General features: G+C 44.0%; 3 protein-coding genes across 4 annotated transcripts; 2 read left to right on the plus strand and 1 right to left on the minus strand.

The window, feature by feature from the left end:
- Window positions 1-3,140: 3,140 nt before the first annotated feature.
- dgkzb (diacylglycerol kinase, zeta b) lies at window positions 3,141-16,398 on the plus strand. The gene is made up of 33 exons (XM_057052128.1): window positions 3,141-4,176; window positions 5,257-5,365; window positions 6,100-6,195; window positions 6,307-6,384; window positions 6,452-6,508; window positions 6,582-6,650; window positions 6,750-6,821; window positions 7,055-7,171; window positions 7,379-7,453; window positions 7,642-7,743; window positions 7,947-8,029; window positions 8,195-8,255; window positions 8,333-8,446; window positions 8,696-8,836; window positions 8,905-8,983; window positions 9,384-9,439; window positions 9,604-9,666; window positions 10,111-10,184; window positions 10,265-10,376; window positions 10,742-10,941; window positions 11,096-11,196; window positions 11,368-11,459; window positions 11,589-11,658; window positions 11,730-11,770; window positions 11,982-12,175; window positions 12,689-12,778; window positions 13,429-13,497; window positions 13,577-13,611; window positions 13,784-13,827; window positions 13,900-14,020; window positions 14,680-14,716; window positions 14,783-14,882; window positions 15,676-16,398. The coding sequence occupies exons 1-33, from the start codon at window positions 3,185-3,187 to the stop codon at window positions 15,790-15,792; spliced, it is 3,861 nt and encodes a 1,286-aa protein (XP_056908108.1). The 5' UTR covers window positions 3,141-3,184; the 3' UTR covers window positions 15,793-16,398.
- A 912-nt stretch (window positions 16,399-17,310) lies between these two features.
- On the plus strand, window positions 17,311-21,570 carry mdkb (midkine b). 2 transcript variants are annotated; one of them, XM_057051015.1, is made up of 5 exons: window positions 17,311-17,471; window positions 19,508-19,596; window positions 19,783-19,956; window positions 20,630-20,803; window positions 21,070-21,570. In XM_057051015.1, exons 2-5 carry the CDS (start codon window positions 19,509-19,511, stop codon window positions 21,087-21,089), a joined length of 456 nt encoding a protein of 151 aa, XP_056906995.1. In that variant the 5' UTR covers window positions 17,311-17,471; window position 19,508; the 3' UTR covers window positions 21,090-21,570. The 2 variants fall into 2 exon arrangements, with proteins under 2 accessions (XP_056906995.1, XP_056906997.1); XM_057051017.1 differs by lacking the exon at window positions 17,311-17,471 and adding an exon at window positions 17,590-17,943.
- A 241-nt stretch (window positions 21,571-21,811) lies between these two features.
- On the minus strand, window positions 21,812-24,914 carry chrm4b (cholinergic receptor, muscarinic 4b). Its single transcript, XM_057051014.1, has 2 exons — window positions 24,184-24,914; window positions 21,812-23,596 (listed from the first exon to the last, which is right to left on the minus strand). The coding sequence occupies exon 2, from the start codon at window positions 23,531-23,533 to the stop codon at window positions 22,223-22,225; it is 1,311 nt and encodes a 436-aa protein (XP_056906994.1). The 5' UTR covers window positions 23,534-23,596; window positions 24,184-24,914; the 3' UTR covers window positions 21,812-22,222.
- Between the last annotated feature and the right edge of the window lie 156 nt (window positions 24,915-25,070).

Below are 25,070 nucleotides of genomic sequence, written 5' to 3' on the forward strand. Positions count from 1 at the left end.
TTTGATTCTGTACATTAGTCATGATGGAGCTTTCATTCAGTGGTTCAATGGTTCGGATCCCACATTTGTTTAACATGCAGCCTCCCGTCCTGTTATCAAATCCATAATACAGCAGTTGCACAGCTTTGAAGTGATAATGAAGAGTATTCTGTGATGCTGGAGTGGGCTGGCGGCTCCATTCATCATCACAACGAGCTGGATTGAAGTGAGCATCCACAAAAGGATGTGCGCTCTCCTAAAACAAGTGTTCTGTTGACGGACGGCAGCTGAAACACTGTTGTGCGGCAGCACTGAGATTTAGCTACGCGTGTGAAGCTGAGCTGAGTTATTTTAAAACGGCAGCTTAGTCTCTCTCTCTCTCTGTCCCTCCCCCCTCTCTCGCCTTCGTTCCTTCTCAGTATTTTTCCTCCATCCTTCCAGGACAGACGTCCGTGAACACTCCTTCACAGGTTGTATCATACCTAACTGTAAAAATCTTCCCTCTGTGTTTTTAACCTTAAGATTTGACCTGCTGATAACAAAGCGTCTCTTTGCTTAATTGATAACATTTCAAGAGTTCAAACCGAATCAATCCAGCAAGTAAAACAGTAGTTTTACTTAAAACCCTTTGTCGGTTATTTCTGTGGTGATTGATTGAGTTTTGCAAAGGTGGAAACTCTTTTTAATTAATCACAAAAGTAGCCTTTTATTGAAGATGTTTGTGTTTGACAGTGATGGATCTGTAGAAATGTTAATGTGAGATCACGATCAGCTCTGTGATTGCACCCTGATCACAGTGTTTGGGTGAACTCACGTCAGACGGATTTGATGCGATACTCATCCTACTTTTCACTGCTGAATTCAAATGAACCTAGATCCCTTCAGAAGATTTTAAAGACATTGCCACCACGCTTCCTGCTTTTATCTGTGTGTCTTAGCTGTTGGTGAAATCCGTGCTGAAATGCTCGTCTCGTGTCTAATGCTCACACAAGCACCATAGAGATCCAAAACAACTAGTCGGGCATAAAATGCACACAGGAACAGGAAATGAGGTGGGAAAATAGCATTTGTGAGTTGTAAACATGGCAATTCCCTATTTAGAACTCTAATCTGAGGTCAGTTTCAGAGGTTTTTCCTTGACATGGCGTACTACTGCAAATAAGTTTATTCTTAAAGGTTTTTTTAATTTAGTCTCAACAGTTCAGATTATCTTCTGGTTATTCTTTAATTTCTCTTTATTTTTCATTTCTGTCAGTTAAAAAAACATTCATTCCGACCCTTTGGCTCCATCAAGCTCCCCCAGGATTAATCCTTTTAGTGGCCTCAGCTGTTTGTGTTCTTGGTGCCGCACACTATAAAGGGTATATTGGTTATCTGTGTTTGTCCACATGTTGCAGCTGTTTGTCGCCTGGTGTTCATTATGTGTCGCTGACACAACACGTCTGCTGCTGTTTGTCAAACCAACAACAGCATTATCCCCCTGTTTGATCATGTTGTTTGATTTTATACTGCATCCACAGAGACGGTGGCAGATATTGCCGCTGTGGTTAAAGTTTAGTGTTGTTTTTATTTGAGGTCAGTACAGTGGTACAGCCTCACTGTGAGGTTCCAGGTTTAAATCCCCTGGGGTCCAGGGGCTTTTCTGTGAGGCATTTGGACGTTCTCCTCCTGTCTGTGTGGACTCTCTCCAGATCCTCCCATAGTTGGGGGAGGATTGGTGTCTCTAAATTGTAATAGGTGTGAATGTTTGTGGAATTGGGTGTTTTTTGTTGTGTGTTAGTCCTGCTGGTAACCTGTCTGAATCCTGCTGTGATGGGCTCTGACCTTGTTAAAAGAAAGTGGTGGAGGATGGATGGATGTTTTTATTGATCTTAGGAATCAGAGCTGCACCTCCGGGTACCTTTTTTCCATAATTATCCCTGTGAAAGGAGTAATTAGAGATTTCAGGGTGCAGTTTCAGGCTATCGAGGCAACGCAGATCAATGTTTCCTGCAGAGTAGCTGAAGAAGCTGGTTCTGCCACATCTCATCTGCTCCTCTCAGGTAGTTATTTCTACAAAAGGTTTTGATGCAACAGCCAGTGTAGTAGCAACATACAAACAACAGATCATGTTCCATGATGAAAAGAACTGCATGTTTAACCTTTTGCCTGGTTGTTCTCAGGCATAAATATAAAATAGACATTCAGGAAGTCGATAAAGTGTTAGGAATTAAGTGCCATTAACGTTTTCTGGTGGTAAAGGTTCCAGTAAGCTGTTGGACACTGGCCAGTCAGAGGACAGACTGGTTACGGATGAGAGATTTCCATGTTTTCTCGCACATCATGTCCCACATCTAACGATACTTAACATGGAGCATGTATCAAGATAACAGGAAAACTTGAATTGTTATTTCACAGGAACTGTGGCTCCACTATTCTTTTACTGCTACTGGAAAAGTGTGTGTCTGTGTGTGTGTGTGTGTGTGATTGTTTTTGTTTTTTTGTTTATTTCAGTCTGAGACTGTTCCTTTGTCTGCTGTTTACAGACAAATGAGATGATGCTGTAACTGACTAATTATAGCTGCGATGTTGTTGTAATGGTGTGAAGCCAACAGGTAGTGTGACCTTAATTATTGTTCCTTCCTGTTGTTTTGTGGCGATCCCTGTGGAGAGCCCCCCCACCCCAACACGTTTCCTGTCTGTTTTATAATTCATGTATATGTTTGAGAAATTATAATAGGCATGTTGATAAAGCAGCCAACAGCAAATTATTAGTGTAAATAAATGAACAGTCCACACCATTAATCACTATCTTCTTTTATGTAACACGTTTGTAATAAAGTTTAAACAGGCGTATTTAAAGTTTCCTATTAGCATCATCTACACATAAAACATTTCTGAATTCCATCTTCTCCATCTAATTTAGACATTACAATTAAACCCCCTGCTGAGATTACAGAATCTATATTTTCACTGCCCAGCAGAGCAGCAGGCAGTCTAATGAAGGGTTTGGTGTGGTGGCTCTTTATCATCTGTATTTGTAGATGTACCTTCACGTATTCTGAGGAGTAATTACAGATGCAAATATCTGTAATTATTCCTCAGAATACGTTGTTAAACAGCTACCAAATGTGGCGGTAAATTCTCTGCCCACGAAGCTAATGCCTCTTTGCACCCAACAGCTGGAGGGCAGCATTCAGAAGTCCGCTCCCTCCCTCCTTCCGATATGGACACTTTTTTCCGACGTCACTTTAAGAGAAAGGAAACTGGTTTGCAGGCAGACACTAAAGACAAGACATGTCGTCAGCGGAGGCCCAGTGTGGCTGTCCCGACCAGCAAGGCACGCCGGAGGTCCAGTGTAGGGCTTCCATCCTCCACCCTGATGCAGCGGCGATGCTCAAGTGTACAGGTCCCAGCCAGGCTGCCTTGTACAGGTGGGGTACATCTCACAAAGGCGACAAGATGCAGGTGGACAGGACAGACTCGCAGGCGTTCCAGCACTACCACCCCCAACCACAACCCGAGGTTTGTTGTGTGCAGGAAGAAGGTGGCAAAGCTGCGCACCATTGACACCCACCTACTGGGGCCCTCCATGCTGCTGGCCAGTTTGATTCAAATGGCTGAGGAAGATGAGGACAATGACATGGGCATGGGACTTCCGGGTGAACAGCAGGTAGAAGTGAGGGACGGGGCCACCAACAGGAGACCATTTTCACGCTCCAGCAGCCTCCACTCAGACGGCAGTGATTACTCAACTGACAGCCAGAACCTGTCGGGAGAGAGTCAGCTGTCTGAAGCAGAGCAGCTGACCAAGGAGGAGGAGGACGACACATCGCTGTCTCAAGATCGGGACCATTGGCCCTCTACCTCATCTCCCTCAGAGACAAAGGTGGTGAAAAAATCTCCTCTGCCCTCTTTGACTTCTAGGGCCCTCATCAGGGCCCCTCGCTGCCTCCGCAGAAACTCCTCTCAGGTTATTCTGGGAGAACCTGCTTTCTGCAACCGTTCTCATACATCTACTCACAGGAAGAGGAGGAAGATCTCCACTATCTCCAAAGCTGGGAGCCCCTGGCCAGGAAGAGGCCACCCGCTGCCCAGCCGCAAGAGTTCAGTGTACTACCTCAACCACACGGCCTTTTACAGGGGTCCCGGAGGCCTCAGCTCCCTGGGAGCCCATGGCCATGACTCTCACCTGGAAAACTGGAGTGGCTTCCTGCTGTATGTAGTCCCTGACTTACATGATGCCTAAAATTAAAACAATTTTTTCTCCCACTTGCCTGCAGGTCTTTCCACTGCCCTTTCTAGCACTTTTGGCTTCCTTGCAAGGGTTCTAGTGCAGCTGCACCCATTACAAAAAAACGTAGTGGTGGCGTCTGCACTTTTTAACCAGGCTCCCATAACCATCTGGTGAAATCCCAATAGCTTACAGATTTAATCAAAATGAAATTTGTCTAAGCTGAATTGAGTCTTTCCCTGTTTTAATGATTGCTGATCACTTCAGCTGTTATGACTGTTTTTACAACATTTCAAACTCTCAACTAAACTACTCACTGCAATACTGCTTTACCAAATCACTGGTGAGTCATAGCATCCCCTATGGTCAGATATAAACCCCAGATAGGTTGGCATGTGGGTTCACGGGACCTTTAATGAAGTAAAAAAAATGTTCATGTCATTTTCTCTGCATTGGCAAACAGACTGTAAAAAGTGTTTTTGCAACTACATGATGCCTATTTAGACATTAGATATTATTTATATCTTTGTGGGTTTTTTCAACATTGATAGACCGACTACATCCAGTAACATGTTGGAAGGATGAAAGGAGCTCAGCAACAATAGAAATAATTCTCCAGATATCCAAAATTCTGCTCCAGGCACAACCACACTCCATGGAGCTGAAACTCATTAGCAGCTTGTGTAACAATGACATTCGCAGCAGAAGTGCTTCGTTGCTAAGGTTAAATGATTGGTGTGTATTGGAAGCCTGAGGGGGACAAATTAAAGAGCCACAATAGTCTACTGACATGTTTTGAAGACCTTCTTGAAATTTAAAGACTTATATTTTGTATTATTGAAACAGGAATAGGGAATATGTTCCAGTATTGCTGTTTAGCCCCAGAAGGAAGTGAAACATTTGTTTGTCTGTTGTAAAATAGGAACATCATTAGCTTAAAAGAACCAGCCAGGCTTTGTTCAGGAATCAGTAATCACCCAAGTGTCAGTCTGAATACACTCAAATATAAATAAGTGAAACAATTACTGTGAAATTGGTCTTCTTAAAAGTTATTTTGTTTTCAGGAAAGCTATAACAAAGACAGGCCTGCAGCATGTGGGGCCTCAGCCCACCTTACCCACATCAGGACAGACTGACCAGCTGCGGGAACCCAGCAGCACCATCGACTGGACTGTAAGTAAATGCCTATTGAGTGGTGAAGGGTCCATCTAAACCAGGGGTGGGCAAACATTTTGATTCGTGGGCCACAATGGGTTCTAACATTTGACAAAGGGGCCGGACCAGGAGCAGATGGATGGATGGAGTGCTTTGGTAACCTCACCTCATTGGAGAAAAAATACACATCTTGGGATATGGAGAAAACATGTGCTTTAATTTCAAATGAAAATGAAGAGACAAAATATCTGACTTTGGAATGAGTCTTAAAACACTTAAAATCAAATGAATAAAATGTGCCTTTTAAAAAAAATTAATAACCATTTCTATTTTAAAGCACTGAAAGTTCTGTTATCCTTCAGGATATCACCGTCACTCTCCTCCTGACTGTCTTTTTTCTAGTGGGAAAACACCAGAATTGCAGTGAAAATTTAACATTAACAAGGTTTATTCATTTAATTTTTCAAGTTTGGCGGGCCGGATTAAAACGTTTAACGGGCCGCGTGTGGCCCCGGGCCTTAGTTTGCCCATGCCTGATCTAAACTGATGTTAAACAAACCCAAATAAAGACGAGAACATGGTAGCACATTCAAAAAATGTGTTTTTAATTGTATCTGCTGCGCACACGTCCATCTTGTGCTGGTAGCATTATGTCTCGACTGTTTGCTATAACACATTTTTGGTGGGTACAAATAAACTGGGACCGTCACTGGACTGCTGTATAGAAAATATTCCATGTCTTTGCTTCCCAGGACAACGCTCAGTTTGGGGAGCACATCTGGTTTGAGACCAGCGGCTCGGGAGACTTCTGTTATGTCGGAGAGCAATACTGCTTTGCCAAATCACTGGTGAGTCATAGCATCCCCTATGGTCAGATATAAACCCCAGACAGGTTGGCGTGTGGGTTCACGGGACCTTTAATGAAGTAAAAAATAATAATTTTGTGTCATTTGCTACAGCAAAAGTCGGTAGCGAGGAAGAAATGTGCTGGATGTAAGATCTCAGTTCACACCATGTGTATGGAGCAGTTGGAGAAGGTAACATGGGTCGTTTTTGAATCAGCAGCGGCCTTTATTCCCCTCACTGTCTCTCCTCTCTGTTCAGATTAATTTCAGGTGCAAGCCATCATTTAGGGAACCTGGATCTCGAGCCATTCGAGAGGTCAGTCGTGTTATTACAAACTTTTGTGGGCACATTTTATTTCGCAGTAACATCATGCTTATTGTTTTTTCAGTCCAACGTTGTCCGGCATCACTGGGTCCACAGGAGGCGCCAGACAGGAAAGTGTCGACAGTGTGGCAAGGTTCGGTTACCGCTGCAGAAAAATCACTTAGAAGCTGTTTTAAAAAAAAAAAAAAAAAAAAAATTCCTGCAAGCTAACTGAATCTCTTACTACCAACAGGGATTTCAACAGAAATTTGCATTTCACAGCAAAGAAATTGTTGCCATTAGCTGCTCGTGGTGCAAACAGGCAGTAAGTCACACATTCACCCAGGACAGAGAATCTAAGATTCCAGAAGTAGTTCCAGGCTATGGAACCACCTAAGAAAATGCTGGGTACCACTGAATACATTTGATTAAGAACCCTGCACCCTGCAAAAATTATTTGCTTTGACATGAGGCTGTAATTTATTTATTACATTTTCTATTTAAATTTAAATTACTTATTTGCCCTGCAAGGTAATTCATTTTATTTTTGTGTTTCAGTATCACAACAAGGTGACGTGTTTCATGCTGCAGCAGATTGAGGAATGCTGCTCTCTGGGGGCTCATGCTGCTGTCATCATCCCTCCAACCTGGATCATCAGGGTCCGCAGGACACAGGTACACATTACTACACACCCACACATACGCACACAGACTGATGTTACTGTCACAGGTAAATTTTTAAACTCCTTAAAACCAGAAGGTTTTATGCTTCTCATTCAAAGAAAACTCCATTGTAGAGCCATATTTAGGTCCACAAATTCTTCATAAACAACAGGATGCATACAAAATAAAATGTTCTCACTCTCTGATGGTGTTTGCCAGACATCTTTAAAATCCAGTAAAAAGAAGAAAAGAACATCTGTGAAATGCAACAAGTCAAGCAAGAAGGGTGCAGAGGTGAGGAATTGATGATACAAAAGCCTATTTTTATTGTCTCCTTTTAAAACTATCATAAATAAGATCAAGTAAAAGAATCACTATTGATGAGCAGATCTTTTATTATCATAGTAATGTGTGCCTGTGTTCATTGGTGAGGAGCTGTTGTCCGCTGACCTAAACCCTAGTTTCTCTGCTTTGTCTCACAGCTTCAGGATGGCCGCTGGAAGCCCTTTCTGGTGAAGCCGCTTCCCTCTCAGCTTATGAAGCCTCTGCTTGTGTTTGTCAACCCCAAAAGTGGAGGAAACCAGGTAGTTATTGTTTCTTCCTACAAGTAAATTCAGACCAACATTCTGTTTTTGATCATTATCAAAAACATGAGGGGGTGATTCTTATTTTATCATCAAATATTCAACCCTGAAAGAAGCGGCACCACATTCTAACATTTGAGGATGAAACCAGTACAAAATTGCCATCCAGGCTCAGCTGCATCTGTTTTTCTGTCCATTCTAAGGGAGCCAAGATCATTCAGTCTTTCATGTGGTATCTGAACCCTCGGCAGGTGTTTGACCTGACCAAAGGAGGACCCAGTGAGGGGTGAGTTCCCCCATGTTGACCCAGGGTCAAGTTTGATTGATTCCCTGAGCTCTGAATTCCATTTGGTTTATTTATGCCCTATTTACATCAATATCACTGTTTCTGTTATGCTTTATAATGAATGTTTGATTTTATCTCCCTGCTTGATGATTTTGTCTTCTTTAGGTTAGAACTCTACTCCAAAGTGCCCAACCTGAGGATTCTGGCATGTGGAGGAGATGGGACAGTGAGTCCAGTTTGACTTACTGGTTTACAATAGGTGTATTCGGATTGACCCCTCACTCCAAACGTAAATGTGTTCAGGTGGGCTGGATCTTATCAGTGTTGGATCAGCTGAAACTCCGTCCTCAGCCCCCTGTTGGCATCCTACCTCTGGGCACTGGCAACGACCTGGCCAGGACCCTTAACTGGGGAGGGGTATGTTCTGTTGCAGTTTAACTGTTGTAATGCTGGGCTAAACAGTGACCCAGCAGTGGAATATCTAACAAAAAAAAAAAAAATCAATCTTTATTTATATAGCATCTGTTACAATCAAAATTGTTTCTAGGCGCCTTACAGAATCCATGTATAACAGCTGTTTACAGCTGATATTACAGTAGATCCTCCATATTAATAAAATATGGTTAAATGGTCAACCTAAAATGTTGGTTCTCACTCCTCCCTCAGGGTTACACTGATGAACCAATAACAAAGATCCTCTCACATGTAGAGGATGGAAACATCGTCCAGCTGGATCGTTGGAATCTGAACGTGGAGCCAAATCCCGAGGCCCGACCGGAGGACATGGACGAACACCAGACAGACAAGGTGTGTCAATAATCAGACCTAATGGAGACAGGTTGACACTGTTGAGGCTGATGTTTCGTCTTCCTCAGCTCCCCATCGATGTGTTCAACAACTACTTCAGTTTGGGCTTCGATGCTCACGTGACTCTGGGCTTCCATGAATCCAGAGGTCAGTGACCCCCACAGACCAACTGCACTAGTTTAGAGGGAGAGACCCATTTTTTTATTGAAATAATTAGTTATATTAACAACAGGGTTCGTAATTATTATCTTTGAATCTTCAGGATAAGATTAGAAATCAAATTATTGTTGTGTGTCCTCAGTACTTAATTACTTCACGTTATCTTTACAGTTCTGACTTTATTTGTTCTATTCTTATTGTTGTGCTGCTCAGTAACCTGAATTGTCTCCAGACATCAATAAAAGTGAATCAGATCTTATGAGGTGATGGAGGGAAATGTTGACAGGCCAAGTTTATTCTGCCCATTTCTACTTTATTTTCCTAAAGGTATCAGTGAGTTTGTTTTGTTTATATAAAGCAGAAACTGTATGATCTGTTACTTTTTCAGAGGCAAACCCAGAAAAGTTCAACAGTCGCTTCAGGAATAAGATGTTCTATGCAGGGGTGAGTGTTTCCCCAAGTTCTGGTTTCTGTTTGTTCATATTACAGCGGCCATGATTCATTTCACAGTATTGTTTAAGCCTTAAATTCGAAATAAATAAAGATTATAGTTTGACCATGAAACTTCTCTTTTGGTATACAGTATGTCTTGTTTTTGTGTGCTTCAGACAGCATTCTCAGATTTTCTGAGTGGCAGCTCCAAAGACCTCGCAAAGCACATCAAAGTGGTGGTGAGTGGACGCACATTTTAAGAACAACATTTGAACAGTAGAGGATGGATGATGAGCGTTTCTCTGAGAAACTGAGGATGTGCCAAATGTACCAGATTTAAGTCATGGAGTCAGTTAGACTGTGGAGTGAAGGAGGATCTCTGTCAGCAGAAGGACTTCCTGCAACAACAGCAGTAGGATTAGTAGAGGAGCCCGCTGAGCATCAATCACTTCTGAGCTGACACTGATCAAACCTGATGTCTGTCACACACAGTGTTTGATTCATTGGATCTGAATGGTGAAGAATATTCAACTGGAAGTGTGATAATATTAGCAGAGTAAAAGGGTTTCAGCTTTAGTGAGGTTGCATAGCTTTATCAAAAGCTGTGTTTCTGTGCGCTTTACTGCTACTACTGCTGCTGCTGCATCTGCTACATCAGATGTTTTCTGGTGGTTTCTCCCCAGTGTGATGGAACAGACCTGACAGCTAAAGTCCAGGAGATGAAGCTACAGTGCCTGCTCTTCCTCAACATCCCCAGGTATGCTGAGGCCTGAAATAAAGTCTTGATGTGGTTATTCAGTTTAAAATCTGGAGTGAAGTCATGTGAGCATGCTGCAGGTACTGCGCCGGTACCATGCCTTGGGGGCACCCCAGTGAGCACCAGGACTTTGAACCACAGCGCCATGATGATGGCTGTATCGAGGTCATCGGCTTCACGATGACGTCCCTGGTGAGCTTGCAGCTTTACTTAGCCGCAAAACACGAGGCCACAACAGCCACCAGAGATGCCTACACTAGACGACATCAAACAAAATCAGACCATATGAGAACATAACTGGGGAGAAGAGAGGACATTATACAGCCTTATAATTTAGCACAATCAGTGGTTTTATTTACGTTTTGGATCTATTTTCCTGTTTTTGGTTGTGTTAATCTGATAGTTCACAAGCAGAAGTATTTGACTGATAAGTTATCTCAAGTTGCTGTGTCACAGGATGTCCTCTGAATTCAAGGATTTCAGCAGAAGTGCATTCTTTCCCTGAAATGTGACAATACAGTCGCCTGAGCGGAGTTGATCTGTTGTCTTGTGTCCAGGCCACGCTGCAGGTGGGTGGCCACGGCGAACGGCTCCATCAGTGTAAAGAGGTGACGCTCACCACCTCCAAGTCCATCCCCATGCAGGTGGATGGAGAGCCCTGCAAGCTGGCACCGTCCATCATCCACATCAATTTGAGGAACCAGGCCAACATGGTGCAGAAGGCCAAGAGGAGGATATCCATGCCCCACCTCAACGAGTACAAACACACCACTTCACTGTTCATATTCTTCAATTCAGCAGGGTTTCCTTTAACAATGACATGATTTAATGAGAAAAAAAGAATAGCTCCCCACAATCGGTCAACATCAAAGATGAAGTGTGTGTGTGTGTGTGTGTGTGTTTGTTTGCAGTCAGCTGCCCCTCCCAGAGAAGCTGCACATTCGAGTTAACCGCATCAGCATGGCGGCATATGAAGCTCTGCACTACGACAAGGACCAGTTGAAGGAGGCCTGTAAGTCCCTGGAGGGTTAAATAAAGCTCATCTATCATGTCCTCATCACGATCAATCAGACCCAGAAATCGACGAACAGCTCACAGGAGAGCTTGTTAACACTCGGGGCCGACTACTGGCTGTATATGAAAGCACTCTTAATTGAATCGTCATCATGTTTATTGTTTGCAGCGACGCCACTGGGAGTGATCACCGTTCCTGGAGACAGTGACCTGGAGACCTGTCGCCTGCTGATTGAGCGCCTGCACAACAATCTGGATCAGGTAGATGGTATCAGTCACAGAACGGTGTCAAAGCTCAAATCAGTCCTGCAGTCAGCGTGGATTCACAGCAGAGTAGCTGACATGTTAAGCGTTGGTATGACTAAGCTGTTTCTGACTGTGTGCTCTCAGGACTGTGATGAGATGAAGAGGGAGTGTCTGTCATCGCAGAGCCTTTCCAAGAAGTGGTGTTTCCTTGACTGTGAGTGAAAAATGTTGCACAGGTCCTCTGCAGTCCCTGCTGACCCTGATGACCTGTTCTTTGTGTAACAGGTACAACTGCCGACCGGTTCTACAGGATCGACCGTGCTCAGGTGTGAACTTCCTCAGACAATCATCATTATAAAGTCATGTTTTTAGATTCTCAGTGACCCTGATTTTTGAGTACAGGCAGGATTTGTAGCAATGGCAGTAGCACTAAAGCAAAATAAATCCTACATCATTATCAGTATTGGTGGTAACCATGGCAACATCAATGACAAGCATTTAAAGCAATCTTATAGACATGTTGTCCTTTTTCTGTAGGAGCATCTGAACTATGTGACTGAGATCTCCCAGGAGGAACTTTATGTCCTGGACCCGGAGCTGGTCGTCAAAGAGACAGTGGGCACGTCCCCCAGCATGCCTGACTTGGTGGACTCTGAGGAGCACCAAGACCAGCAGAGACGTTTTGCTTTTCCCAGCTCTCTGTCCTCTCCCACCTCCTCAACCTCACCCAGGTAAGACAGGAAGCCCATTATTAGATGAATACGAGCACACCCTGCTGGCTGAAGCGGGTACTACATGTACCATGACAACCTGTTCAGGGCGGAATGAACGTTAATAAAGAAGCTGTGATGAAGCCAGATGGCAGCTGATCTTTATTATCTGCATCTTGCTGCTTTTGAAGAGATGAGCACTGAGTTTCTGTCTGTCTGCCTCTTCAGGAGCGAGCAGAAGATGATCAGAAAGAGGAAAGCGATAATAATTAGAAATCTATTTGATTTAGGGAAACAAAAAAGATTTTAACCTTATGAACTCAACTTCTGAATAAAATATAATAAAGTGGCCATGAAAACACAAAAACCATTTAGCAGAATTATTTGACATTTAGTTCTCTTTGGAATTAGAAAATGGACAAAAACTCCATTAAGTGGAATGAAGTCAGAGTTTTGTCTGCATTTTTAACTTTTTTCTTCTCAAAGATGCTCATGTCCCTGTATGTTTCTCTTCCTCCTCTGTGGATGTTTCAGAGTAAGAGACTTTCAAAGGAAGCGGATCTCTAGTGACAGTTCGGTGGCTGAAGCTTTGTCTCAGAGCTCCTCGAAGACTGCTCTCTGCAGGTAGCACACACAAAGAATCAAAGCTTTTTAATTCATTTCATTAAACATGGGAGACTAAAAATACATAATTAACGATGATGAAGTGTATAAAATAAAAGCTATGCATTTAGATGAAGTATTTAAGGTTTCTGATGTACGTAAACAGATGACATTAGTAAACATGGTCAGTATCTGTCTGCTCAGCTTGCCTTTAGTTAAACTGGTGATTTACATCTCCACTGGGTAAACTGGGCCATTAACCAGGCAGTTATCTTCATGCCTCAGCCTGAAATCAGCTGTTGTAAATGTCTCCATTCGTTGTCATATTTCATAAAGTCTGAAGTTTTTTTTTTTTTTTTTACATCAGATTATTAGATTACCATAGGAAATTATTCATATTCAGCCCTACATAGCAGATTTGTGTAAACCATATTATATCTTATCAATGCAACAAAAGTCTTGATCGACACGTCTGTGTTGTGATGCTGTACATGCATCTTCGTGTGTGTGTGTGTGTGTGTGTGTGTGTGTGTGTGTTTCTGTTAATAAAGTAATTTTGACCATAACAAAGCTGTTAGCTGCAGCTCCACTTTATCAGCTCCTCTTCATCACACCACATGTCCGTCTTCATACTGTGACTCTTGTCTCTGTCCGTCTTGTCCTTGCTGAAGGAGGGGGGCAAAGATTCTCAATGTGCATCGCTCCAACACAACGGTGGCTGATTTCAGACCAGTCGTTAGGTATGGCTGCTTTGTGTGCGCGTCCATGTGTAACCGTGCTTACACGGTGTTAACAGGTTCTTCTGCTTGTGTCTGACAGTTCTTCCAGTGCTACCTCACATGATCCAGAAAAAGGTAAATGTTTCGTTTGTTCTGAATGTTTGAGATTAAAATCCTGACTCACTTCAGTCTGATGGTCCATCTGCTGCTGAAAGGTCATATTATTTAACCATAGCTGACTTTAATGCTCTTTTAACATAATCTGATTATTAAAATAATGCAAAACCTTTGTTTTTCTCTTTCTTAGATGCAGATTTGATTAACTGTGTGAAGACTGAGAATCTGAACAGGGTGAGTGTAACCTAAGAGTCCTTGTTAGCCTCCTGCCTCTGCTACCATCAAACCCTGACATCTGTGTTCCAGCTGATGGAGCTCCACCAGCAGGCAGCAGACATCCTGCTGCAGGACACAGCTGGCTGCACGCTGCTGCATCACGCTGTGGAGGCGGGCAGCAAGGAGATCCTCAAGTACCTCATTGACAACGGTGAGAGTCATCTACACTTTCCGTAACCTTTGACCTTTTAAATATGCTGCATTTGTGCTTCAGTTCAGTCCAAATCTTAGCTTTTAATATTACATCTCATAACTTTTTGGACCCCTGTCCACACGATATGTGAGGCCACATTGTTTCTTTTATACTCAACATTTTTATAAGATGTGTTGTTCTTTCTGTACATTATTGATTTTTTTGCGTGTATTTGTTTAGCCGCTTGGTCGCGCTAGAGCACAACTTTCTCTCTGGCAGCCCGACATTACTTCTGTGGAGACAGAGAAAAACTTTAAATGTTCAGTAATCATCATAACAGCTTTATTTGATTTAAAAAAAAAACATTTAAACAAGGGATGTTCAGAGACATATAATATAGGGTTAACTGACTCCTAATGATTAGTGTTGATGCATCTTGTTAAAGGGGAATTCAAACAACTTCTCTGAGTTTTACACTTTGTTTTCTCAGTATTTCTGTGTGCGTATGACTAATGCTGGTACCCACTGGTTGCCACTGTAACCACATGTAATCTCACATAACTCATCCTTCCACAATTTCCGTGGTTGCTTGTATATTGACAAAGATGCATTTTTGTGGTGGTAGCGTTGGTAACATGGGGAATCCTCTGATGACAAAATGTTTCTCTCGGCTTTAGTGCCCACATCTCACCTGGACATCACGGAGAGAGAGACGTGAGTCCAGTCCAACTTTTCCCACACTGTCCTGACATGTACTGTAGCTAACGTTGTTCCTTTCAGAGGTGAGACGGCGCTCCATAAAGCTGCCTCCTCGTGTCAGAGGAGTATCTGTCACTACCTGGTGGATGCTGGAGCTTCGCTCATGAAAACTGACCTGCAGGTAAAATGCACAGTCAGCACTCTGGCTTTTGTACTGACAGAATTCCTCTCATTCTGCTGAGTCAGCTCCCTCTTTCTCCCCGTTTTTCATTCCATTCTGCTCGACTTCCTCGTGACAAAATAGAGAGATTGCTGTAAAAACACACAAGAACCGTCTGTGTCGAAAAAGCAGACATTGATTTCAGAAGCTTAAAGACCAAACCACATAAATTCCAGATGTTTTACTGAACTCTGTAATTCAGGCGGTTCCTGGTGGAAAAAGTGGTCCGAAGGTTCCAGGCTTTGATTTGAGTTCACTGAAGCAGTAGCAACCACTTCCTGCAGCATGAGGCCATTTTGTGATTAGTTCTGGGCCGCAGTGACGGCCACCAGCCCGAGCTGTCCCAGCACATTTTAAATGGATCTCCTGCTCTGTTTGACCCACTTCTGTAACGTGATTAATGTTGTGTGTCACTGAGAAACGGAGCCCTGCTGGATCCCCGGCCTCGCTCCCAAACACACAAAGGCTGCGGCTCATCGTTGCTATGGTGAAGCCAGTGGTAACAAGAAGAAGCCCATAATCTGAGTTTTTTCATCTCCTTCAGCTAATGAATAGACTCCATGACTGTGTTGGTGTGGAGCCCAGTATGTCTGTCTGTCTGTCTGTCCTGCGACAATGTGGCAGTAAGAACTAATGAAGAACTAATGCCAAATAATCGTATACTCCATCTGGTGGTTGGCTGCAGTATGGGAATAAGCCACCCCCCCCACCCCCCCAGATTCCAAACAAACCTTTTTGGTGTTTTTGGTTTCAGGGCAAAACGCCAAAGCAGCATGCAGAGAAGGCCAACGACCAAGAACTGGCCGATTACCTGGAGAACCGCCAACATTATGAGATGATCCAGAGGGAGGACCAGGAGACAGCGGTCTGAGAGCCTCCAGTCAAACCCCCCCTGCTGATGCAAACACACACTATAGAGGATTCAATACTGGACGCTTGTGTAGGGGCGTGGCCGCTGTCAACTTAAACATTATCGCCGCCACGGGCTCATGTGGACCGATGTACAGAAGAAGAGCAGATGCTTCCAGCGATAGTTTTCATCCACCCGCAGCTCGACACCAATGAGCTAAACGCTGTTGCCATATTCTATAGAACTGTTGTAGATAAGTGTCTTTATCCGGCTCATAATGACCTTTTGGATGTATGTTTTTGACTGAAATAAGTATTCATATTTAAAGTTTTCTGTCACCCATTTTATCTATTTATGATTTAAGTATAGGGTTGAGCCTTTAGCGTGTCTGTGACGTAGAATATACGGCGGCTTTCTGACATCCTCGTGCATCCGAGACCTCGGAGATCCGCCAGCGCCGGATATTTAAAAATGGCGACAGAAGCCAGAATCGGTCTAAACGGTCGCATCCGTATCGATGAATATAGCAGTTAGAATGAAATGCTGATGTATGCTAGTGGATGCGTTACCTGCTGTGTTTAATTTTATTTTGACTTGAGTGACCTGCAATAAAGCACGTCAACCACACTTTCCCCCTTCATGGAATCATTTATCCACCCTCTCGTGTTCAAGCTGCATCGCTGGCGCCATGCACAGCGCAGGAAGCAGTTAAAATGCTAACCAAAGTGTCGCAACACCAACGTTCCTAGACCGGCTCCTTGTTTTTACACAAGCGGGACTTTGGAAGCCAAGCTCGCTGCTCCTGGGCCCTGCGGAGCCCCGCAGGTCTTCACTGTGTGTGGTGGTCAGATTCCAGCGGGAGGGGGCAGGAAGGTTCCCCCTCCCTCTCTGTTCCCAGCTGTAGGCTTCAACAATGGCTTCCACGCATGACTGAGCCATCAGAGCGCTGCTAGACTTTTCCCTTCTCGTTTTCGGGGAGCTGAGGAGCAGAATTCCACAGATCTGCCTCCGGTCACCTCCTTGGAACCAACTCCACTTTGCTCCACCTGTCTTAATGCTCCTCTCCCCTGTTTCTGTCCCCTCTTCCCCCCCTCCACAGCTCTGCTCTGGTAGTTTTATTCACGCTAAATGACTTCCAGCCTGCTCAACTCAGCTCAAGTTGAAAATACCTGGAATCTGAACCATTTCATCCTGGACCTGCACCATGAGGCTCAGTTGCTTTCACTCTGACCTTTGACCCAGATTCACTCCTCTTATCTGAACTTTTTACCAGTCTGATAGATCCATGAATTCAGACATTGCCTCTTGGCCCCTCAATGCCAGCATCTTAAAATTAAATTAAATTAAACCCCACTTAAGTTTCACTTTTGATTTGATTATTTAGCGTATTTACATTTTATTTCAGATTATCAAAAAGAATGAGAAGAATGTCAGGTTCATAATGACCTTTGAGTGGCCACCGCATCCATAACACACACACGCACGCACTGTAACACTTCATGATAGACGCACACTGTATGCAAATGGCCTGAGCTGTATTTGTTCCTCAGGGGATGGCTTAAGCCCGTGATGTCACCGCGTGTGCATGCGTGTGTGTGCGCGCCCGCGCGTGTTCATGGATGTTGAGCAGCAGCAGCTGAAAGCAGCGACAGAAGCCGAAGACTCCGCAGCTCCACCGGCCGCTCCTCTGAGCTCAACACGTAAGTTTGATTTCATGTTTGTGTCCGATCGAAGAGAGAATCGATCGAGCTTCGATCTGAAACGATCGAGTGTTTAATTCTTTCGCGGAGGGGTGCAGAATGAAGGGAAATCGGTCACTCCAAGGAGGCTGAAATCAGTGATGGATTTTAGCTTCTGTAAAGATGAAAGGCGGGGTTTTATTCTCCGCTCGGATGATTGAGATCTGGATTTAAAATGATGATCGATTTGTGTTACGCTCATTTTCGGGGGATCCGTGTGCGGTTGACCGGTTTACACTGATTGTGGTTACGTCATGATTTTCCCGTTTTAAACGTGTGGGTCATGTGACGCTCCGGCCGTTGGGACGGTGACTGAAGCTGCGGCTGAGTGCCCGGACGCCATTCCTGTAGGAACAGGCGTGCGTGGATGTTTGTTTTCTCTGTCCAGGAGGAGCCGCCGACACATCCCGACTCCTGATTCATGTTTCCGGATGTGAGTTGAACCCTGAGATCTGGGAGGAAGTTCCTCCAAATGTTGCTGCTGCTCCTGCAGCAAAGGAGCATCCCACTCCTTTTCTCCGTGTTAAGATTTCATTGTTTTCTTATGCAAATGAATTTCCATTCAGGGTGGTGATGGTGTTGGGGGGGGGGGGGGGGGGGGTGGGGGGTCGCGCAGCTCCTAAGATGTGGGCTGAAATTTGTGTTGGGCTTTTAAGAAATGAAACCAGGCTGGAAGAGTCTTTGTTTTGGCCCAATGAATCAGTATTCTTTTGAGGGAATCTAAAGAGCCCTTTCAGGCGCCCCTCCTCCTCCTCCCCTTCTTCATTGATGGAGGACAGACTGGAGGCCTGCTGAGAGCTGCTTCTTTCCTCATAAAAGGCTGCAGGAGGAGCAAGAAGAGCAGGATTTGCTCTGCCAGCTGACGTGTGAAAGAGGAACATTGCTTTAATGGAGGCCTCAAAGAGGAGTCTGTCATCTCCCAGCACAATAACAGAGGGAGAGGAGACGAGAGGGGCTTTATGGGTCATTTGACTCTCCCATTTTAAAAAGTGACATTTAACATGAATGGCTCGTCATTAAATACGACGGAGGAATTTTCTGTTTACGAGGAAAGAGAGAAATAAACTGGAAAAATGTTTGGAAAAAAAGGGTAGATCAGATCTGAATACATTAGCCTACTTCTATAATCCTGCGGTGACTACAATAGTCAGATTATTTGTGTTAAGCGTTTCGAGGTGGGGGGGAGAACAAATCTGAATTAAATTCGGACCATCTGGCCTGAGATCACACTCGTCAAACAGCATGTCAACAATCGCAGAAGAAAATCAGATTAAGACCAAAACAACTGTTTTATTATTGTGTCTTAACGCGGTTGTCCTTAAACTTGGAATAAACGCCTATTTGTCGTCGGGTTTACATGCCGTGTTACAGCGCGTGTGCCACCAGGGGTCGCTGTTGCTGCCAAACCTTTCCTCTTCTACAATTCGGTCCTGCCGCTTCACTGCCTCCGTATTTACTTGTGTCAAAAAGATTTAAAGCGTTTGGTTGTTGCGTTCCAGATCAGTCTGCTGATTTTGACAATTCTATCCGTTGTATTGTGTATATGTAGCTTTGAAGTTTGTGGTCAAATGTTCGATCGCAATCAATCCCAAATGCAAAGTTGCGGTAATTCAAGCGAATACTTGAATAATACAAATAAAATATATATAAAAAATATATATATATTTTTATACAATTATAGGTAGAAAACCGCTAGATGTGAATGTTAGATAAGTGCGAAGAAAAAGAGAGATGCGCAATAATAAACACTCCAATTTGTGTTAGCCTAACGTGCTAATCCATAGTTGTCTTTATTTGAACAACATATATGTACACCAACCGATCTAAAAAAAAACATATAAATATGTGTGTGTGTGTGTGTTTATATATATATATATATTTTTTTTTTTTTTTAAATCTAAAAACATGGACTGGATGAGAACTACAAAGTGCATCAACCGTCTCTATGGGGTTAAATGAACTTTGCTTACTGCTGAATTTTTAATGTGTTTGTGCAGAATGAGAAGTTTGTTGTCAGTCACGTTGCTGCTGCTGCTGACCTTGACGCTCGCGACGGAGGCCAGCAGACGTGTCAAAGGTCACAGAGGTGAGACCCAAAAGAGGAAATCTTAAAATTCCAGAATGGGGCAGGTTCCTGAAGGCATCACCCGCCACTGGATGAACAGCGTGTGGATTTAAAAAAGATAAAAACAAATATGCAGGTTTATACAGATTAGAAATCTTTAACACGCAAATAGCAAAAACGATAGTGTGACACTTTGCGCTCCAACAGGTGGTAAAAGTGATAAATCCAAGGCCGTCTCGGAATGCACCCCCGCGGAGACCCGCTATGGGAAATGCGTCCCTGAGAGCGGAGACTGCGGCGAAGGTCTGAGAGAGGCCACGTGTAAAGATCGCACCGACAAGATCCACTGCAAGATCCCGTGTAACTGGAAGAAGGACATCAGTGAGTCTCTCGATCTCTCATTCACTCTCACTCACAGCATGAGGAAGTCCTTTACTGGGGTGGGACTGATGTGCGTAATGAGTTTGAGGCTCTGTAGGATCAGGAATTCTTCTGCTACCATTGAACACATATTCTGCATGAATCAGTCTAAAATCGTCATTACTGATTATTCTTATTTCAGGAAACATGAATTCATCGGACTCGTTGTGATGTTTTTTTCGTGCGCACAGCGCCATCTAGTGGAAATCAATGAAAATGCATTTAGTAACCTTGCTGTACCCTCGTCTTCCCTCTGAGGACTCCAACCGCACTAATACGCACTAATTATATTATTTTTTAATGGAAATTGTTTCTTCTAATGGTGATTAAATTCAGGAACACATTTAATGTAGTTTTGCAAAAATACTTAAATTGTTTTCTTGCTGTTTTTCCACATTGGGAAAGGTTTTTCGTTTTGTTTTCTGGACCCCAATGTGAGCATTTAGGGATTCAATACCTTGCTCAGGGGTACCTCGGCAGTGCTGTGAAGGTGCTCTGGCACATCCCCCTACTACCAAAACACCTTCTATGTTTCCTAACTGAGCGACCGCCTCCTGCTCCACCATGTTTCTCTGAATTTCTCATCGTGTTCTGCTTCAAACACCAACCTGAGACCATCTGTTGTCTCCTTCAGATGACTGTAAGTATAAGTTTGGCCCCTGGGGACCGTGCGATGCCGCCACCAATACCAAGAGCCGATCAGGGGCGCTGAAGAAGGTGCTGTTTAACGCGGACTGCCAGAACAGCGTGAAGGTCTCTAAACCGTGTTCCCCCAAAGTGAAGAAGGGTCGAGATGAGAAAAACAAACGTAAGGCTTTTCAAACTTCTAATAAATTCTAATAAATAAATCAGCTTTTAGTAAATTTGTATGAAATATGATTTGCCACCATCTAGTTACACATCAAGCATGCACGAGCAGACACACCAATGTTTGAGCTGAAACACGTTTAACACGTTTCAGGAACGTTCTTTTAAAAGCAGAGTTCCTCAGCTAATGTGTCGTCTTTACATCTCAGACAAGTTGATCAAGAAAGTGCCAGTTTTTAAAAATGATAATGCTCTTTTTTTTCCCAGGGGACAAGAAATCAAACTAAAGAGACGACGTGGCGGCGGCAGGACTGAGTTCTCTTCCTCCGGCTGAACAATCGTCGACACTGATCACTCAAAAACCGAGACTCCTCCGACACGGAAACACACCAACCGCCTTTTTCATTCTTGGCCTCCTGACTTTTATTCTTTTACTGATGCTAATTTGATTTTCTTGTGTTGATTTGATCTTGTTTGTGGAAAACCTTCCCGCTAGTTGCTAATTAGCCATATTATCGTCTTGTAGCTGATAGTTCGAATTAACAGTACATTTCTTTGATAGTAGACAAAGTTAAAAATGTCCACGAATATTTTCATGAAATGTCAGGACATCGCCAGATTATTCACATGTGTAAAGATTTTAAAAAAGCATGTTTGACTAATGGCAAAAGCACTGTATCAAATGTATTTTTTTGAACTGTAGATTGTTGATGCCAGACAACAACTGTATAAATGAACAAATTAAATACTGTACATTGTTTTGGTGAACGTATGCTTGTTCATGTACTCGAACAACACCGACCATCTTGGACTGGTGACGTCATCTGCAGCCAGAGTTATGCGGTAGTGCACGAGACGTGCACGCCATAAAAGGCGTTACAACTTTTACCAAATGCGGCCGTTAGGGGGCTCCGGTGTTACCCGTCTGTTCAGAAATTACTGCACGTGTTCTGAAAAAAGAAGGCTTAAATCATTTTTCTAGAATTTAAATGAAGCAACGCGCAACACATTTTACTTTTGACCACAGTTAGACATTTATTAGCTTTGGGTGGCTAAAGAAGTATTAATAAATGCTGTTATGGGGGCATAAAATAAACATCATGTAACACACTAACAGCCATTAACGTTAATTTAAAGCAGGGCATTAGATTTAAAAGAAGGGTTTCCAATACATCATTTATTTTAAAAAGATAAAATTAAGAATCCTTTAAACCCAACAATTGAATTCTTGCTAAAATGACATCGTTTATGTAGCAGATTTATTCCTGATGTCAGAGAACCGACAGCTGCTCCGGTCATGGTTGCTTCAAAATCACTTAAATTCTTACCAACCAGTCAGAAAGAAACGTGGATCCAGAAGAAGAGTTCTAATTTGGCGCCAGAAGATGCCTCTGTAACATCAGAGGGAAACAGGAAACATTCACTGGAGCTTCCTGCTGCAGCAGCGAAGGAGGCCGCAGAAGGTCTTCCTGAAGGTCACGTTGCACAGAGCGTAGCAGCAGGGATTGATGGCGCTGTTGACGTAACACAGCCAGTATCCCGTTGTCCACAGAACGCTGGGGATGACGATGTGCCCGATGGCGGCGATGACGGCCAAGACATTATAGGGCGTCCAGGTGATGATAAAGGCCAAGACAATGGCCAGGATGGTCCTGGTGACCCTCCTCTCCCTTGCTATTGCTCGCCGTTGGCGTCTTTCCTGAGACCTGCAGCTGGAAAAGGCAGCAGAGGCGGTCCGGTGGTGGTCAGTGTTGGACGAAGACTCATTTTCAAATCTGCTTTCGTCCTCCCTCGAGGGTCGAGCACAGGCCCGAGGACGGGGCCCCTCAGGAGTGCCACAGATGGCCTCCGGCTCGGCAGCGTCTCCGGGACTCTTCTGGTTCTTTTTAGGGTTCGGAGCGCTGTAGTCTGATTGGTTCAGGTAGAGCTCCGAGCCAGGGTCGCTGGACACCAACCAGCTGCGTCGCTTCAAAAGAAAGTCCTTGATGGAGGAACTAGACATTCTGAGCGCGCCTCGCTCCAGCAGGTAGGCGTTCAGACGGTTCATGCTGGCGGCAGAGAGGCGGCTGTACAGCGTGACCATGATCACGGCCGGCAGGTAAAAGGTCGGTAATGTTGTTCCCAAGGTGACGGCGGGGCTGGCGAGGAGCTGGGTGTAACACTGGTCATCAGGAACCACGCGTTTGCCGCCGTTCGTCTGCCAGCAGAGGATGGCTGGAGCCCACAAGACGAAGGACAACAACCACGCGGCGCCAATCATCAGGGCGGCCATCCTGCCGCTGCGCCATGTAGGGTAGCTGAACGGTCGCGTCATGCAGAGGTAACGATCTAAACTGATGATCAGCAAGTTCAGGACAGAGGCACCGCTCACCACACGGTCCACCACGAGCCACATGTCGCAGAGCGCCGCCCGCAGGGGCCAGTAGCCCTGCAGCAGGTACAGCGTGTACAGGTTCATGGACACGAGCCCGATGACCAGGTCAGCCACCGCCAGACTCAACAGGAAGTAGTTGTTGACGGTCCGCAGGTGACGGTTTACATTGATGGACAGAATGACCAGGATGTTGCCCGTGATGGTGACAATGCTGAGGGAGGTGGTTACCATGGCGATGAGCACCACCTGAGCGGTGCTGTAGGGGCACTGCGCTGTGATTGGAGGCTGACAAGAGGCGTTCGTGCAGGGGCGTGTCCAGGTGGAGGCGTTGGAATCAGACTCGGGTGCTGTTGTCATGGTTACTGGGTGACTGAAAAAGCGCACTTAAATATTAAACTTTAAATCCTCTTCTAGCGGAAGCTGTGGAACAGAAGACCCGATATGACGTCACACCACTATTTAAATAGGGATTCGTTAGGTAAAATAAGAAAATCATTTTCTAGGTTTCGTTAACAGATTAAGATCGGATTCATTTAACATCGATCACATTTGACGAGTTACATTGGATTTCTGTTTTTTAAGATTATTTTATCAGTCGCATCAAAACGCTGCCGTCAAAACGCGACATTGAAATATTTTTTAAATAAAACAATTGCAACATTCCAACATCATTTTATCAAAACTTTTTCCTTAGACCGGAGGAAACAAGATGCTCGACAACACTGGAGGGAAAAAAAACAACCGTTTCAGAATTAATGAGAAAAAATCTCCTTTTCACTTTAATTTGAGAATTTCCAACTTTCTCCAAACCTTGAAATAGACTAAAAAAAACTAACGAAGTATTAATAAACGGCTCTGAATCTTTGATGGAATTTAAATGTTGGACCTGATGAGCCTGCAGCAAAACAAATATTATTGAATTTTACGCGTAATTTGGGGGAAAATGGGGTTAAAAATCTTTCAGTAAATTGTGAAGCGACTGAGCTCCTCCTGATTCTGGTCTTTACCTGAAACCTGCTGCTCCGGGTCCTCACCGGCGTCGCCTCGTCTTCTGCGCTTCCTGCAACCGCGGCGACTCCTTATAAGAGTTTCTCTCTCATTATCATTATCCGACGCTCCTCCCGAACATCTCCACTGCATCTAAAACCGTCCGGTACCGCCAGGAGACGGAGTCCAGACAGCAGGACGCATTTTATGAGCCTTCCGTTCCTGCAGACAGCTGCTTTTATCGCCTGTTTACCTGCGTCCATCCGTCTGGACTCGGATCATTTACTTTATTAAAATCCTCAGTAAAGTTATCAGCTTTTCACCTACGCGGTTTGGAGGACTATTACTTTTTAATTAATGGTCAGATTAAATAATTTCCATATTAACCAGCATCTTGATTAAAAACGGAATCTCTTTAAAATTAGCATTTATTTTTCAGATGGACTTCGCGTCACGACTGTGAACGCACCAAGTTTGGACCGAGGCACCATTCAGCAGAGTCCAGTGTAAATATGGAGAAGTTGGACAAAAAGTCACTTTGAGACACACGGACAGTGAACAAGTGCTCAGGTCCATAACTGGGAGTCGTTGAAGTGATAAACTCGGATTTTTAACGTTTGAATGCGAAAGTCCCTTCTCACACTATGATTTCTCCACACTAATGTCCACCTTGTCTTGTTGATAAAAGGGAAGGCAGGGAAACAAAGTGAAAGATGATTGACTGCTCAACTCTGCTTCCTGTTTGGTGGAAATTAGATAGTGGATCCAATTGCTGCTTACATGACAACGACCTATGTTTAATCTTTACGCCCCCACCAAAAAAACCGAATGGATTCAACCCGATCAGATCTGAGGCTGAGCACAGGTGGACATTTTACTAGCTTATATTCAATTATCACTGGCAAGT

The sequence above is a fragment of the Takifugu flavidus genome, chromosome 13 (genome assembly GCF_003711565.1).
Source record: "Takifugu flavidus isolate HTHZ2018 chromosome 13, ASM371156v2, whole genome shotgun sequence".
Taxonomy (NCBI): Eukaryota; Metazoa; Chordata; class Actinopteri; order Tetraodontiformes; family Tetraodontidae; genus Takifugu; species Takifugu flavidus.

Bases quoted from the DNA above. Each gene is read 5' to 3' on its own strand.
- dgkzb (XM_057052128.1), top strand. From the start codon at position 3,185: ATGGACACTTTTTTCCGACGTCACTTTAAGAGAAAGGAAACTGGTTTG. The intron at 8,984-9,383 runs GTCAGTGACCCC...TTACTTTTTCAG, and splicing joins GGGCTTCCATGAATCCAGAG to AGGCAAACCCAGAAAAGTTC. The intron at 12,779-13,428 runs GTAGCACACACA...TCCTTGCTGAAG, and splicing joins TCGAAGACTGCTCTCTGCAG to GAGGGGGGCAAAGATTCTCA.
- mdkb (XM_057051015.1), top strand. From the start codon at position 19,509: ATGAGAAGTTTGTTGTCAGTCACGTTGCTGCTGCTGCTGACCTTGACG. The intron at 19,597-19,782 runs GTGAGACCCAAA...GCGCTCCAACAG, and splicing joins ACGTGTCAAAGGTCACAGAG to GTGGTAAAAGTGATAAATCC. The intron at 20,804-21,069 runs GTAAGGCTTTTC...TTTTTTTCCCAG, and splicing joins TCGAGATGAGAAAAACAAAC to GGGACAAGAAATCAAACTAA.
- chrm4b (XM_057051014.1), bottom strand. From the start codon at position 23,533: ATGACAACAGCACCCGAGTCTGATTCCAACGCCTCCACCTGGACACGC.